Source organism: Hibiscus syriacus, unplaced genomic scaffold (assembly GCF_006381635.1).
Source record: "Hibiscus syriacus cultivar Baekdansim isolate YM2019G1 unplaced genomic scaffold, ASM638163v2 tig00117027_pilon, whole genome shotgun sequence".
Classification (NCBI taxonomy): domain Eukaryota; kingdom Viridiplantae; phylum Streptophyta; class Magnoliopsida; order Malvales; family Malvaceae; genus Hibiscus; species Hibiscus syriacus.
In genome coordinates, this window is record NW_024063530.1 from 78,828 (window position 1) to 90,806 (window position 11,979).

Genomic DNA, 11,979 nt, shown 5'->3' on the forward strand with positions numbered 1-11,979 from the left:
GGTTTTACCATACATAGAATTTTATTAAAAAAATATCAAGAAAAATTTAACACTTAACCCAAGGCCAACTAAGAACAAATCTACTTAATTTTAACTCGAACTTAATATTCGTATGTTCACACGTACTAATTTCCAAAATTTGAAGTTAATATTCGTATGTTCACACGTACTAATTTCCAAAATTTGAAGTTAATATTCGTATGTTAACTCGAACTTTGAATGACCTGAATTAAATCAAACGATGAAAAATAAATTTTACTGGGTACGTAGTCTAAAAGGCCGGCGTTACCGGGTACGTACTACGTAGTAGAAAAGGCCGGTAACCGAGGGTTCTTCTCACTTAGCTGAGCTAACAGACATGGATTCCGATGAGCTACTGGCCTCACTCGATGTTCGAAGGACAGACGGAAGAGGTGCAGTGATGTAAATCATCTGCAACAAAAATGGGGAAAAAATGAACCCATGTTATAGAAATCAATATTTTTCTCTAAATTAATAATTTTTTAAATACTACACAAAATACGATAAACCAAACCGGTCCAAACCCATAGAATTTAATTCAATTATCCAGGACATTAGTTCGATTTGGATTCAGTTGTTAAAAGACTACAATAGTACACATTAATCACAATCTTTTCCGAAACGAAACTAGACCAGTCACATTAGATATTCATCCGATACTAATATCGAATATAAGTATTTCAAAAAATGAAGATCGGTGCAACACGACTTATATATTTACCTCATTTGTGGTTGGATGTGAGAGAACAAGTCGATGTGCATGCAAGTGATAGCCGCAGTCTCCCGGTACTGGGTTCGTAGGCCTAAGGTACCCCCTACAACAACAATTGAAATATAATGCAGTTTTAAGTAGCTAATTTCCAGACCGTTTCAAATGAATCCTGAGCTGATAGTAATAGTATTAAATATCAATATATGTCCGACGCAGATATATTTTATTGTTTTCTAAGTTCACTGATTCGTTTCCGAAGAGGCCACGTGTGCAAATGAGAACTTAGGGATTATAAGTAATGAATGATTACTAATAAGTTGTGCTGCAACGAGGTTAACGGGTACGAACCCTTTGGTTACGCTTGTAACATGGTTATGAATTGAGATTAATCACACAAGATCAGGAAGGAAATGATAGCAGATACATGTCATACCCATCTTGTGCATAGCTTTCTTCTACAATCTCGGAGTCAAAACACCTTGGCTGGCCGCCAGCAATATACAATGGATCACCTTATTGATTGGAAAAGAATATATCAGCTGAACAACAATGGGACTTGAAAGAAATGCCATTCTATGTTACTTAAACTCGGATGTACTGGACAGAGTTGTCTGACGCGGTTTTCCCCCCATGTATTTGGAAGGTGATATGAAAGAGTCAGGGTAACATAATGTCATTTGTAGCATGTTTTTATTCAGAAATGGTTGCATATAATATAAGTTGAAAAAAATTCTAAGACTTCAGTCAAGATTGAATTTATTCAGTTTTTACTCAACAAAGGATGGCCTATGAAAGAAAGGTGAATCCGTATTTGGTGAGGCCTTCCTGATTCAATCTCGACCTGTCAAATATGTAACTTAAGACATTAGCATAAGTAAATTAAAGCACAAATTTATCTGTCTACATAAGCACCTAAATTTTCATAGTCACACATACCTGGACTAATGTGCAGTTTTGTTTTCCATCTCTCTCGAGAACTTCAACCTTGCTCAAAGCAGGCTTCCCTAATCAAGTAAAAGAGTGACATATGACAAGTCAATAACAGAATAGATACGCAGGCTCAGTGTCACGAAACAGCAACTTGATCCTGTTTTGGTCCGAGGCTTCATCATTTTTGAAGTACTCATGTCTGACAAATGAGTATGGAGATATGGCCTTCGGGGATCCTCCTAATACATGAAAAAACTAAAGGAAGTTCCAATCATACCCGTCGGAAAATACCTTTATTTGACACTCACACTCGAACTTGAGTAACACAGACTGGGCCTTATAACACATCAACTAAAACTTCATGAAAAGATGGTATTGCTCCTTTAAATCCATGGTTTATAACTATATTGTACTTTCTAGATAATGTTAGACAAACAAACCTGAGGGTGAAGCAACATACAGTCCTTTGGCCACTCCGGGATAGCGCACTATTCCAATTGGCTGATCGATGACAACCTGTGATGAAAAAAGCAATACTCAATTGGCATAGAACATTTATGCCATTGCCAACTAGCCACCAGCGCAGCGACAAAAGACATGTGTTGTTATCAAGTTGTCAATTAACATTTAGTCCCAGATTCAAATCCCAGACAGCCCCCCCCCCCCCCAACACACCACCACCACCAAAACAACACTTCAAAATAAAAAATCTTATGCCATGAAAAGTTTGAAGTAAGATACAAGATCAGTGGATACAGATAACTGAATCTACCGATAATAATATGAACATTTATAAGGATTAAACATAAATAGAAATTTGAACCCATTGTCATTCTTACGAGAATTAAGTTTTGTTGAATGTTTACCTTGTCTTCATCAAGTATGCCAGTCACAAGCGCTCGGTATATCTTTGATATTTTCCTGGTACCACCAAGTTCAGCTTTCCTGTTACTGTACATGTAAGAAGGATTTCAGAAGAAATTTAATATGGCTAAAAGTTGGAAAGAGGTTTATACAACTATGTTGCTCAGGCTGTAATTTTACTAGACGTATCCATGTCCAAAATCCACATACGATACATATTTGTACATGAGTATAGAATAACCTTTCAAGGACCTTCTGAAATACAAGGAAAAATTTAGAAAATTTGAACATATTCGTGTAGGATTCATGCTCATATCCAACACTTAAACCCAAGTTATGTACTATGGATTTAATAAAATATTCCATCTTCATTATTCAAGTTAGTTATCAGTTATTATTGCCTCATCAATCAATTACCCATGCTTGAAATATACTTGGAGAAATCTGACCATTCCCGTGCTGGATATATACTTGTATCCAACACTCAACACCTGAGTGGCTGAGTCTGAACAACATAGTTGAGAGCTGAGTACACACCTTTGCCTAACGTCACTATTTTTAACCGAAAAACATGAGTAAATTCTGAAGCCACTTTTAGAATCTACTTTTATTGTTGCTGTAACATGCAACAGAAACCACTGAAACATGATGCTGAACTTCTGAAAATTTGGTACACACATTTTCGAAGAAACTTGTAAAAATATTATTATTTATTCAAGAAGAGCTACTAGAGACAGAAAAATATATTTTTCACTTCAAAAGCATATGTTGTTCCAACTCTTATTTTTCTTGAACTATCCGTATTCGGCACTTATGTCCGACAAATTATCTGACATGGGATATGGAGATAAGATCCTCCAAGGGACCAATAACCTTCCAAATACATAAAAACATTTAGGAAAGACTTACATGAGCATGTCGGACAAATCTATATCTAACAATCTCATGTGAGTCCGAGTAAACATAGGCAAAACAATAAATGGAAACTAGTATGATGGCAATTGGTTTCCTTTACTACCTGTTAGCTCCAACAAGAGATGTCCCATCAGCAAAATATGCTGCAAGGCGAGTTTTAGAAACTCTTGTCTTTGCACAAAGTAATATTCCTAGAAGCCAACCAACTGAAAATTAGGAAAAAAATAAAATAATAATGAAGGAAGCAGTCAATATTATGCAGAAAGGACTAGAAACTGCTAACAGCTATGTTGTTCCAACTCATTTGTTTTACTTGATGTACCATGTTCAACAACCGTTTGACATATTTGGACATCATTAAGGGGATAAGATCCTCCAAAAAGTCCCTAAATATAAAGGACAGTTAAGAAATATAATGCCTAGGTGACGCACAAGTAAGCAATAACATGTACGATATGATGCCTTGGTGGTATTATCTATATTGAGTAAGCGATGATGAGTATGCAAACCTGATGTACCCCTTCCTAAGCGATGCACAGGAACAGGATGTGATTCTTGACTTTTTAGGGGAGGGTTCTGCTTCTTTATGCTCCAACAAAGCTGTGTCAAAACAGTCCGTTGCTGGAAAAGGCCGCCGGGTAAAACTTGAAGACCTGATGGCTTGTTTAAAGCAATCTAACCACAAACAGTCTGATTTTTGTCAAAATCAAAATCTAGTTCCAAAACTGATACCAAATTTGGGACAAAAAATTAAGAATAAGGAAATTTAACCAAACCCCAGAGTACTTTTATGTAGAAGTTAAAGGAAACAAATTCAGGCTAGAGAATTTAAGTTCATAAAACAATAAAAAGCAAAGTCGTCCATGATACTAAAATGTAAAATCCAAACTATTTAGGCACCAAGTGCAGAACTCACAACATAGGGGGGGAAAATGATAAATAGAAAATTTCTTCAACATCTCCTTGTAATATTATATATATTACTCAGATTCTGGTTCGGATGTGCAACATGGGTAAGTCTGATTTTTTCTGTGTTTCTCCATGTATTTGAAGGGTCATTATCTTCAAATTCATGTCAAAACACGTGTTGGACATGAGTACTTCAAGAAAAATAAAAAGTATGAGCAATATAGAACATAGGTTACAATTGTGTCACTTGAATCTTATAAACAAAAAGATTATGTCTCATCTGAGCATCATAGCTTTGTGATGGTAAAAAAGAGAAGAAATAAAAGGTTCTGCGGCCGTAATTCATAAACAAAAAGATATGTAAACAAATTGATGACTTCAACTCCTGTGTTTTCTTACTTCCTATTTTATCCGAACTTTTCATTTCCTCTAGAACAGCATGTAGGAAAGACATTCAATATAACAATGAGGTACGAAATCACCCAAAATTATACAAAAACTAATAAAAGTTAAAATATACCCGTCTTCTATACATACTTGAAACTATTACTCCAGAGCTGATAATCTGAAGTTGTCATATCAATTTAAACATCCTGAGATTTCGGTAATGATTAATTAAATGGAAATTAAAGTCCAAATCTTCCCCTACATGTGTTATTGGATACTATAAGTAGAACTAAATCATGATTTACTATTAATAAAAGAAAATACTTGAGAATTCATATTTAACTCTAATTTCCCCAAAAATAATTAAAATATTTAATTTACCAAGTCATCATCCTCGTACAAAACTTCAAGCAAATAAGGAACATCAGGTTCTTTCCATGGAAGCCTATGGTAAACTAAAATTGAATCACCACTGCCAAAAGAGAGGGAGGAAAAACAATTAACAGGGAAACAATTGTTAAAACTAATATATATATATACACATACATACATACCCGAGAATCTCATTTGGATCTTTAACGACTCTTCCATCAACCGATATCTGAAAATAAACAAACATCGGAAAAAAGTAATTCATTTTCCGTTTTGTATTAATTGATTAATTCATTCTTTTCATAAACATACCTGTCCATTTTGAATTCGCTGCAACCAACTGTTCAATCATTAATAATTTGGGGAAAAGAAATTGAAAATTTTATACAATTTATAATGAATTAAAACAATTACCCTTGTAAAGGAGCTGAATGTTTGTACTTCCTTGAGTAAAATTCTACTAAAGTAAGCCCTATAAACATATATAAAAAAGGAGGAATATGAAAAAAAGTTCAGTTAACAATTATCACATAAACTTGAAGGAAAAATAAAAGGAGAATAATAGATTAAGTTTAGAAATGACCGGAATCGGAATGTGGAACGACGTCGTTATAGAATATGCCGTCGTTGAGTTCCGGCCAAGGTAACCCGAAAACCATAGGGTGAGTTCGCGAATCGTTTGACATTGTTTTCTTCTCTCTTTTGAGGCTTCAATGGCCGAATTTACCTCCTGGTCCCGTGACCCGGATTGAATTTAGGTGAATTAGATAGGCTTAATATATCAATTGCCCCTCAACTTCATAACGTTTCTTAAAATGGTACTCGGAAGTCTATAAGTTCAAAAAAGAAAGTTATCCAACCTTAAATTCTTTTTGACGTAATTTGGAGATTAATTAATGTGAAAAAAAATTAAGTCACCTTTTTTTCTAATTATGTTGTAATAAATAGTAATTAATACATGTTATAAAAATAATATAATTCTATTATAGTAAAAATATTTAAAAATAATCTAATTATGTTTTCAATTTCTTTATATTTGAAGAACAAATAATTTAAGAGAAGAATAAAAATCTTTCTTTTTTCTTTTTTGCTCTTTAATTGGTTGGGAGTTTCACTCACCAAAGATGAGAGCCGATCGATCGTTACTGACTCATACTGTTTTTGTCAATTTTGTTAGCAAGAGGATTCATCCGGCTACTCTAAAGGAAGCTTTCATGGAGTATGGTGTAGTGGTGGATGTTTTTATTGCTTACAGAAGCAGAAGAAGACTATATGTTGGATCCACATTTGCTTTCGTCAGGTATAGAAGGAAGAATGAAGCTAGTGTAGCGGTTCGGAGGGCAGATGGGAGGTTAATGGACGATTATAGAATTAAAGTGTTCCATGAGAAATCCTCGGAACAAATAAGCAACAGATATGAGTCTGGGAAAGAGGTGAAGAGGGTGTGGAAGCCGGCGTTGAGAGATTCCAGGTCCTATAAGGATACTTTGGGAGGCAGGAAGGATGCTGGTCTGCCTCAAGATCAGGCAAAAGCGTTTCAGCATTCTGGGATAGTTACTTCGGGTGCTGTTATTCATGTTAACATTTCGGATGATAGCTCTCTTAGCTTAAACCGGGATAAGCTTGCACCAAATTCAAATATTATGGTCCCTAAGTATGAGTTGCGGTGGAGAGAGTCGTGTTTGGTCGGCAAAATCAAAAAGATGTATAATGAGGACATTATTCTCACAGCATTCATGGCAGAAGGTTTTGATGTTAGAGTTAGTATCTGGCAAGAGGCGCTGGTGGTTATTCAGTTTAAGGGGACATTGGAGCGTAAGGCGTGCTGGGATAGTAGAGATGAGTGGCTCCGAACCTGGTTTGATGAATTAGAATTTTTAGAAGGGTACGAGCAGAGTCTTAAAAGGAAAATATGGGTTATATTAATAGATGTTCCCCTGTTAGTGTGGAGTAACAAATTCTTAAATGAGTTAGGGAACTTGTGGGGCTCAGTTGTCTCTATTCATGAAGAAACCAGAAATAGAATTCGTTTTGATGAAGCCAAGATTCTTTTGGAAGTGCAGTGTGCGTCGGTAGTACCGGATAGATGTTCCGTTCTCATTAATGGTAGGGTCTTCTCCATTAAAATTCTGACGGAGGTCCATGAAGAAGAGAGAGTGTTCATAGATGGCACTAAGCCGGGAGGTGGTATGGTTGCTCCAGCAGATGATGGTGTCGCTCGCTTTCCTAGGCTGCTGGACGGAGCTGCTGCTGTTGATGGGTTCGAGTCAGGCTGTATGGGAGATAGTTTATTGGAAATTAAAAGCAAGATGTGCGAACACAGTTTTCTGAAAAGCAGGTATACGCATGTTGTTTCTGCTGTGGGGATAGTGGAGGCTGTCGGTGACGAATTACACGAGGTGCCCATAATGTCTAATGATGGGCCTTTGAATGTGTTGGTTGATGATAGCATTGGATTTGTGGATATTAATAGAGAGTCAGCCCAACTTGGAGTGTCAAATTACGTATCCAATAGTTCCAGATTATTAGAAGTTCCAATTATAGAAGCTTCTTCTATTCAAGGCTGTGTGGGGCGGTATTCGGGTATTTCCATCACCGGTTGACAGAGACACAGTCTCTCCTAGCTCCGATGGAATTTTTAAGTCTGCTGTGGGTAAGGCAGCGGGGGGTGCTAGTAAAAATTCAATCTCGCAGAAAGGTGGACAGGTTCTTTTTAGTGCTCAATCCCTTAAAAAGAAGAAGAGCGTTAAGGGTAGAAAGAAGAGGAAAATTTCTGGAAGTTCTCAAATTCGGATTGGGTCTACAGTTGAAGAGTTTTTAGTTCAACCTTCTGGAAATGATATTGAAGCAGAGGCATGCTTAGCAGTGGCAGATACGTTGGGCGTGCAGTTTGGTGCTTCAAGGAAGAGGGTCCTCCAGAGATTAGCGTCCAGTCGTCATTCGGGTGAGTCTTGAATCCGAGTTTAGTTATTTGGGTGTGAATTTCCTGTGTGTTTTTTAGGTTCTTATGGATTTTGGTCTTTCTGTATTGTCGTGGAATGTAAGAGGGTTGGGTAAGGCTGAGAAAATTAGAGCAGTTAGTCGGGTTATTAATTCAAATAAAGCTAGGGTGGTGCTGTTGCAGGAGTCTAAAGTTGTGAACTTACTTGTTGGTATTGAGAGAAGGTTAAAGGGTAGGTTTGTTTCGGAGTTGGTTTGTGCTCCGGCAGAAGGTGCATCAGGGGGGTTGATCTCTTTGTGGGATAGTTGCAGTAATGTTTACAAGAGATTTATAGTGTTGAAAGGTCTGATTGTGCATCTAAACTTGGAAATAGGCATCATCAATGTCTATGGTCCGAATACCCATGGCGAAAGAGTGAGTTTTTTTGATCAGTTAAATCTCATTATAGAAAATCTGAAGGTTCCGATTATTGTGGGCGGGGACTTTAATATTGTCAGATCGGACTTGGAAATAACAGGGGTTCACAACATTTCGTGTTCCATGCTGGTTTTCGAAGATTTTATTTCAAAGTGGGACTTGGTTGATATTCCTATTTCGGGCAGCGTTTTTACATGGTTCAGGGGAGGTTTGAGTACAACAGCCAATAGGCTCGACAGATTTCTAATTTCGGCTGACATTGTGTGTTTAAGTCCGACACTAGTGCAAGCTACGCTTCATAGAGGCTTATCCGATCATAATCCTATCTTGTTATGTGAAGGGAAGCTGAAGAAGGTTTGTAGGCAGTTTAAATGGTTCAACCATTGGGCTGACGACCCTTCCCTTGCTGATAAAATAAGGATGGTCTTCGGCGCAAATCATGGGCAAGATTTGAGTCATGTTCTGTTGTTAACCAAGAAGGTGACTAAGGATTGGGTCGAAGCGAGAAGAAATTCAAAGTCTGATCCGGTTGTGGAATATGAAAAAAAAATTGATTCTTTAGAAAAATTGTGTTTGGTGAACCCAACTGATAAGGCTACTCAGGCTGAAATTATATCAGTTAGGGCGAAGCTGTGGGCGGAGTATAGGAAGACGGAAAGAGAGTGGTTGCAAAAGTCGAGACTAAAATGGTTTAAGGAAGGTGATAAAAATACAAAAAAATTTCACCTCACTGCTGTGCTTAGAGGTCATACGAATCAGATTTCGAAGTTGAAGGTGCATGATTCGGTCTTCAAAAATCAATCAGGGATCCAACATGTTTTCGTCAATCACTTTCGCTCTTGCTATAACGAAGTTAATACTATTCCGTTAAAGAAGTTTGATATTCCGTTTAAAAGGATCAATTCTTCTTCGAGTAGATGGATCGAAAGGCCTTTTTCGGAAGAGGAGGTTTGGTTCACCATTCTTTCTTCGGATGGCTCTAGAGCGCCTGGTCCGGATGGGTTTAGTTTGGACTTCTTCAAGAAATTTTGGATGTATGTGAAATCTAATGTTATGAAGTTTTTGGATGATTTTTATTGGGGGAAAATTTCAGATTTCTCCTTCAATAAATCATTTATTACTCTAATTCCGAAGAAATTACAAGCTGTCTATCCTGAGGACTTCAGACCTATCTCGTTGGTGGGGAGTATTTATAAGATTGTGGCGCGTGTTTTGGCGAAGAGAATGGCAGCTTGTATTAACGAAGTGATTGGCGAGAATCAGTTTGCTTTCTTAGCCGGTAAACAAATATTAGATTGCTCCTTGATAGCGAATGAGGTCGTAGATGAGTTAAAAAAAATAAAAGCGACGCGGTTATGGTTAAAGCAGACTTTAGCAAAGCTTACGACACAGTAGACTGGGATTTTATGAATTTTATTCTAAAGAAAATGGGGTTTGGAAAGAGATGGAGGAAATGGATTCACTTGTGTATTTCGACGCCTAAGATTGATGTGTTGGTTAATGGGTGTCCATCGCAATATTTTTCAATTAAAAGGGGCCTTAGGCAAGGCTGCCCGCTATCACCGTTTTTGTTTAATGTGGTTGGAGAAGCGCTCAGTGGATTGTTGAAGAAAGCAGTCGCACTCGATGTGTGTCGAGGTGTGCATATTGGGAGAAGTAATGTAGTTGTTTCACACATCCAATTTGCTGATGATTTAATTCTTTTCTCGGAAGCAAATGAAGATAAGATCCTCAATTTGTTTCGTGTTATGAGAATCTTTGAGGTCGTAGCTGGTTTGAAATTAAATCTGCAGAAGACGAAATTATTTGGTATTAATGTGGTAGATGAAAGAATTAAAGGATGGGCTATCTCGTTGAGGTGTGATTCGGCTAGGCTGCCAACATTGTATTTGGGACTGCCGTTAGGTTATAGGAAAAATCACAAAATGATGTGGCAACCTATTGTGGAGAAGGTCAGATCCCGTCTTCAAAGTTGGAAAGGAAATTTACTCTCTTTCGGGGGTAGGATTACACTGATTAAGTCCGTCTTGGTAAACTTGCCGGTGTATTACATGTCGTTATTTTCTATGCCAAAATCCATAGCAGATATGATTAATAAATGTATATCGAGTTTTCTGTGGAATGTTAAGGCTGATAGAGGTATTCATTGGATTAAGTGGGATATGGTTTGTGGTCCGAAATCTCATGGTGGTTTGGGTTTCTTTGATGTTAAAGTCAGGAATCGTGCGTTGTTGAACAAATGGATTTGGCGCTTTAGTGAGGATACCGAAAGCTTATGGAAAAAGATTATTGTTGCTAAATATAACTATGATCCTCTCGCGATTTTACCCAAAGGAATTTCCGCTCGTTCCTCAAATGGATTATGGAAAGAAATAGTGTGCTCGGTGATATCAAATGAGGAAGATTTCCTACTCGATGTTCGGTGTGTTATGGGGAATGGTGTTCGAATTGACTTCTGGTCTGACTTCTGGACTGGTGTTCGTTCCTTGAAGGAAGCTTTCCCTAGAATATATGGGTTGGTCATTAAAAAACAGGGCAAAATCAGTGAGTTTGGAAGTTGGGTGAATGGTTTGTGGTCTTGGAACATCGAGTTGAGGAGAGAGTTGTTCTCATGGGAAATTCCAAGTTGGAATCGTTTCAATCAAGTTATTAACAGTGGAGTTTCTACGTTTCCTGGGGTAGATAGTTTGAAGTGGTCAGGGGCTTCTAATGGCATCTATAATTCTAGAGATTTTTGCATTAAGTTGGCATCGGTCGGTAAGTTACAAGATCCATTATGGTATAAAGTCTGGAACAAATTCGCACCTCCCAAAGTAGCTGCTTTTGTTTGGAAAGCGATGTATAGCAGACTGCCGGTAGCGTCTGAATTGATGAAGAGAGGGGTTAATGCTAGCGTTCAGCCTCTTTGCCTGTTTTGCAAAGAGCACCAGGAGGATGTTAGCCATGTGCTTTGCCATTGTAGTGTTGTTTGGCAAGTGTGGCAAAGGTGGTGTTACTTATGGAGAGTTAGGATTATCTTCCCCATCGATGTTAGACAGCTTCTACAGGTGTGGTCGTCACAGTTTATTAGAAGGAAAGTGAGGAATCTTTGGCATCTTGGCTTTTTCGGTTTAATTTGGCAGATTTGGTTGTGCAGAAATAAATCTAGATTCAATGGCGCTTCATTCACTGTTGATCAGCTATTCAATTTGGTATTACTACAGGTTGGTTTTTGGGGTAATGTTTTATGGCCGACACTAGTTCCTCAAGTACTAGATTTTGTGCGTTGTCCGGATGCTATTATATTTGGTTGCGGTTAATTGATGTCCTGTGGTGGATCATGTGTTATTTCTAAAAGTTCTTAGCCAGAGTGTTGAACACTCGCCCAGTTTTTCTGCATTTCAGTTGCTTCCTCTTTGAATTTGCGTTGCTTCCTTAATGCAGCGGTTGTTGTTAGCATCCTTTTCTGCTTCCTATTTTCTAGTTAACCTTGGATTGTAGCTGACTTGTGGCTTGTTTTAATTATTGGGAG

At 37.6% G+C, this 11,979-nt stretch overlaps 1 protein-coding gene across 1 annotated transcript; it reads right to left on the reverse strand.

Moving 5' to 3' along the window:
- Positions 1–69: 69 nt before the first annotated feature.
- LOC120196164 (RNA pseudouridine synthase 5-like) lies at positions 70–5,838 on the reverse strand. Its single transcript, XM_039198034.1, has 14 exons — positions 5,694–5,838; positions 5,525–5,582; positions 5,423–5,450; positions 5,293–5,339; positions 5,120–5,210; positions 3,952–4,117; positions 3,546–3,633; positions 2,530–2,614; positions 2,104–2,179; positions 1,670–1,737; positions 1,505–1,574; positions 1,167–1,245; positions 743–836; positions 70–432 (listed from the first exon to the last, which is right to left on the reverse strand). The coding sequence occupies exons 1-14, from the start codon at positions 5,794–5,796 to the stop codon at positions 337–339; spliced, it is 1,149 nt and encodes a 382-aa protein (XP_039053965.1). The 5' UTR covers positions 5,797–5,838; the 3' UTR covers positions 70–336.
- Positions 5,839–11,979: the final 6,141 nt, after the last annotated feature.

Excerpts from the sequence above, each read along its gene's own strand:
- LOC120196164 (XM_039198034.1), bottom strand. The coding sequence starts at position 5,796 with ATGTCAAACGATTCGCGAACTCACCCTATGGTTTTCGGGTTACCTTGG. Across the intron at positions 1,738-2,103 it reads GTATGTTGCTTCACCCTCAG|GGAAGCCTGCTTTGAGCAAG; the intron begins GTTTGTTTGTCT and ends TTACTTGATTAG. Across the intron at positions 1,575-1,669 it reads AAAACTGCACATTAGTCCAG|GTCGAGATTGAATCAGGAAG; the intron begins GTATGTGTGACT and ends CATATTTGACAG.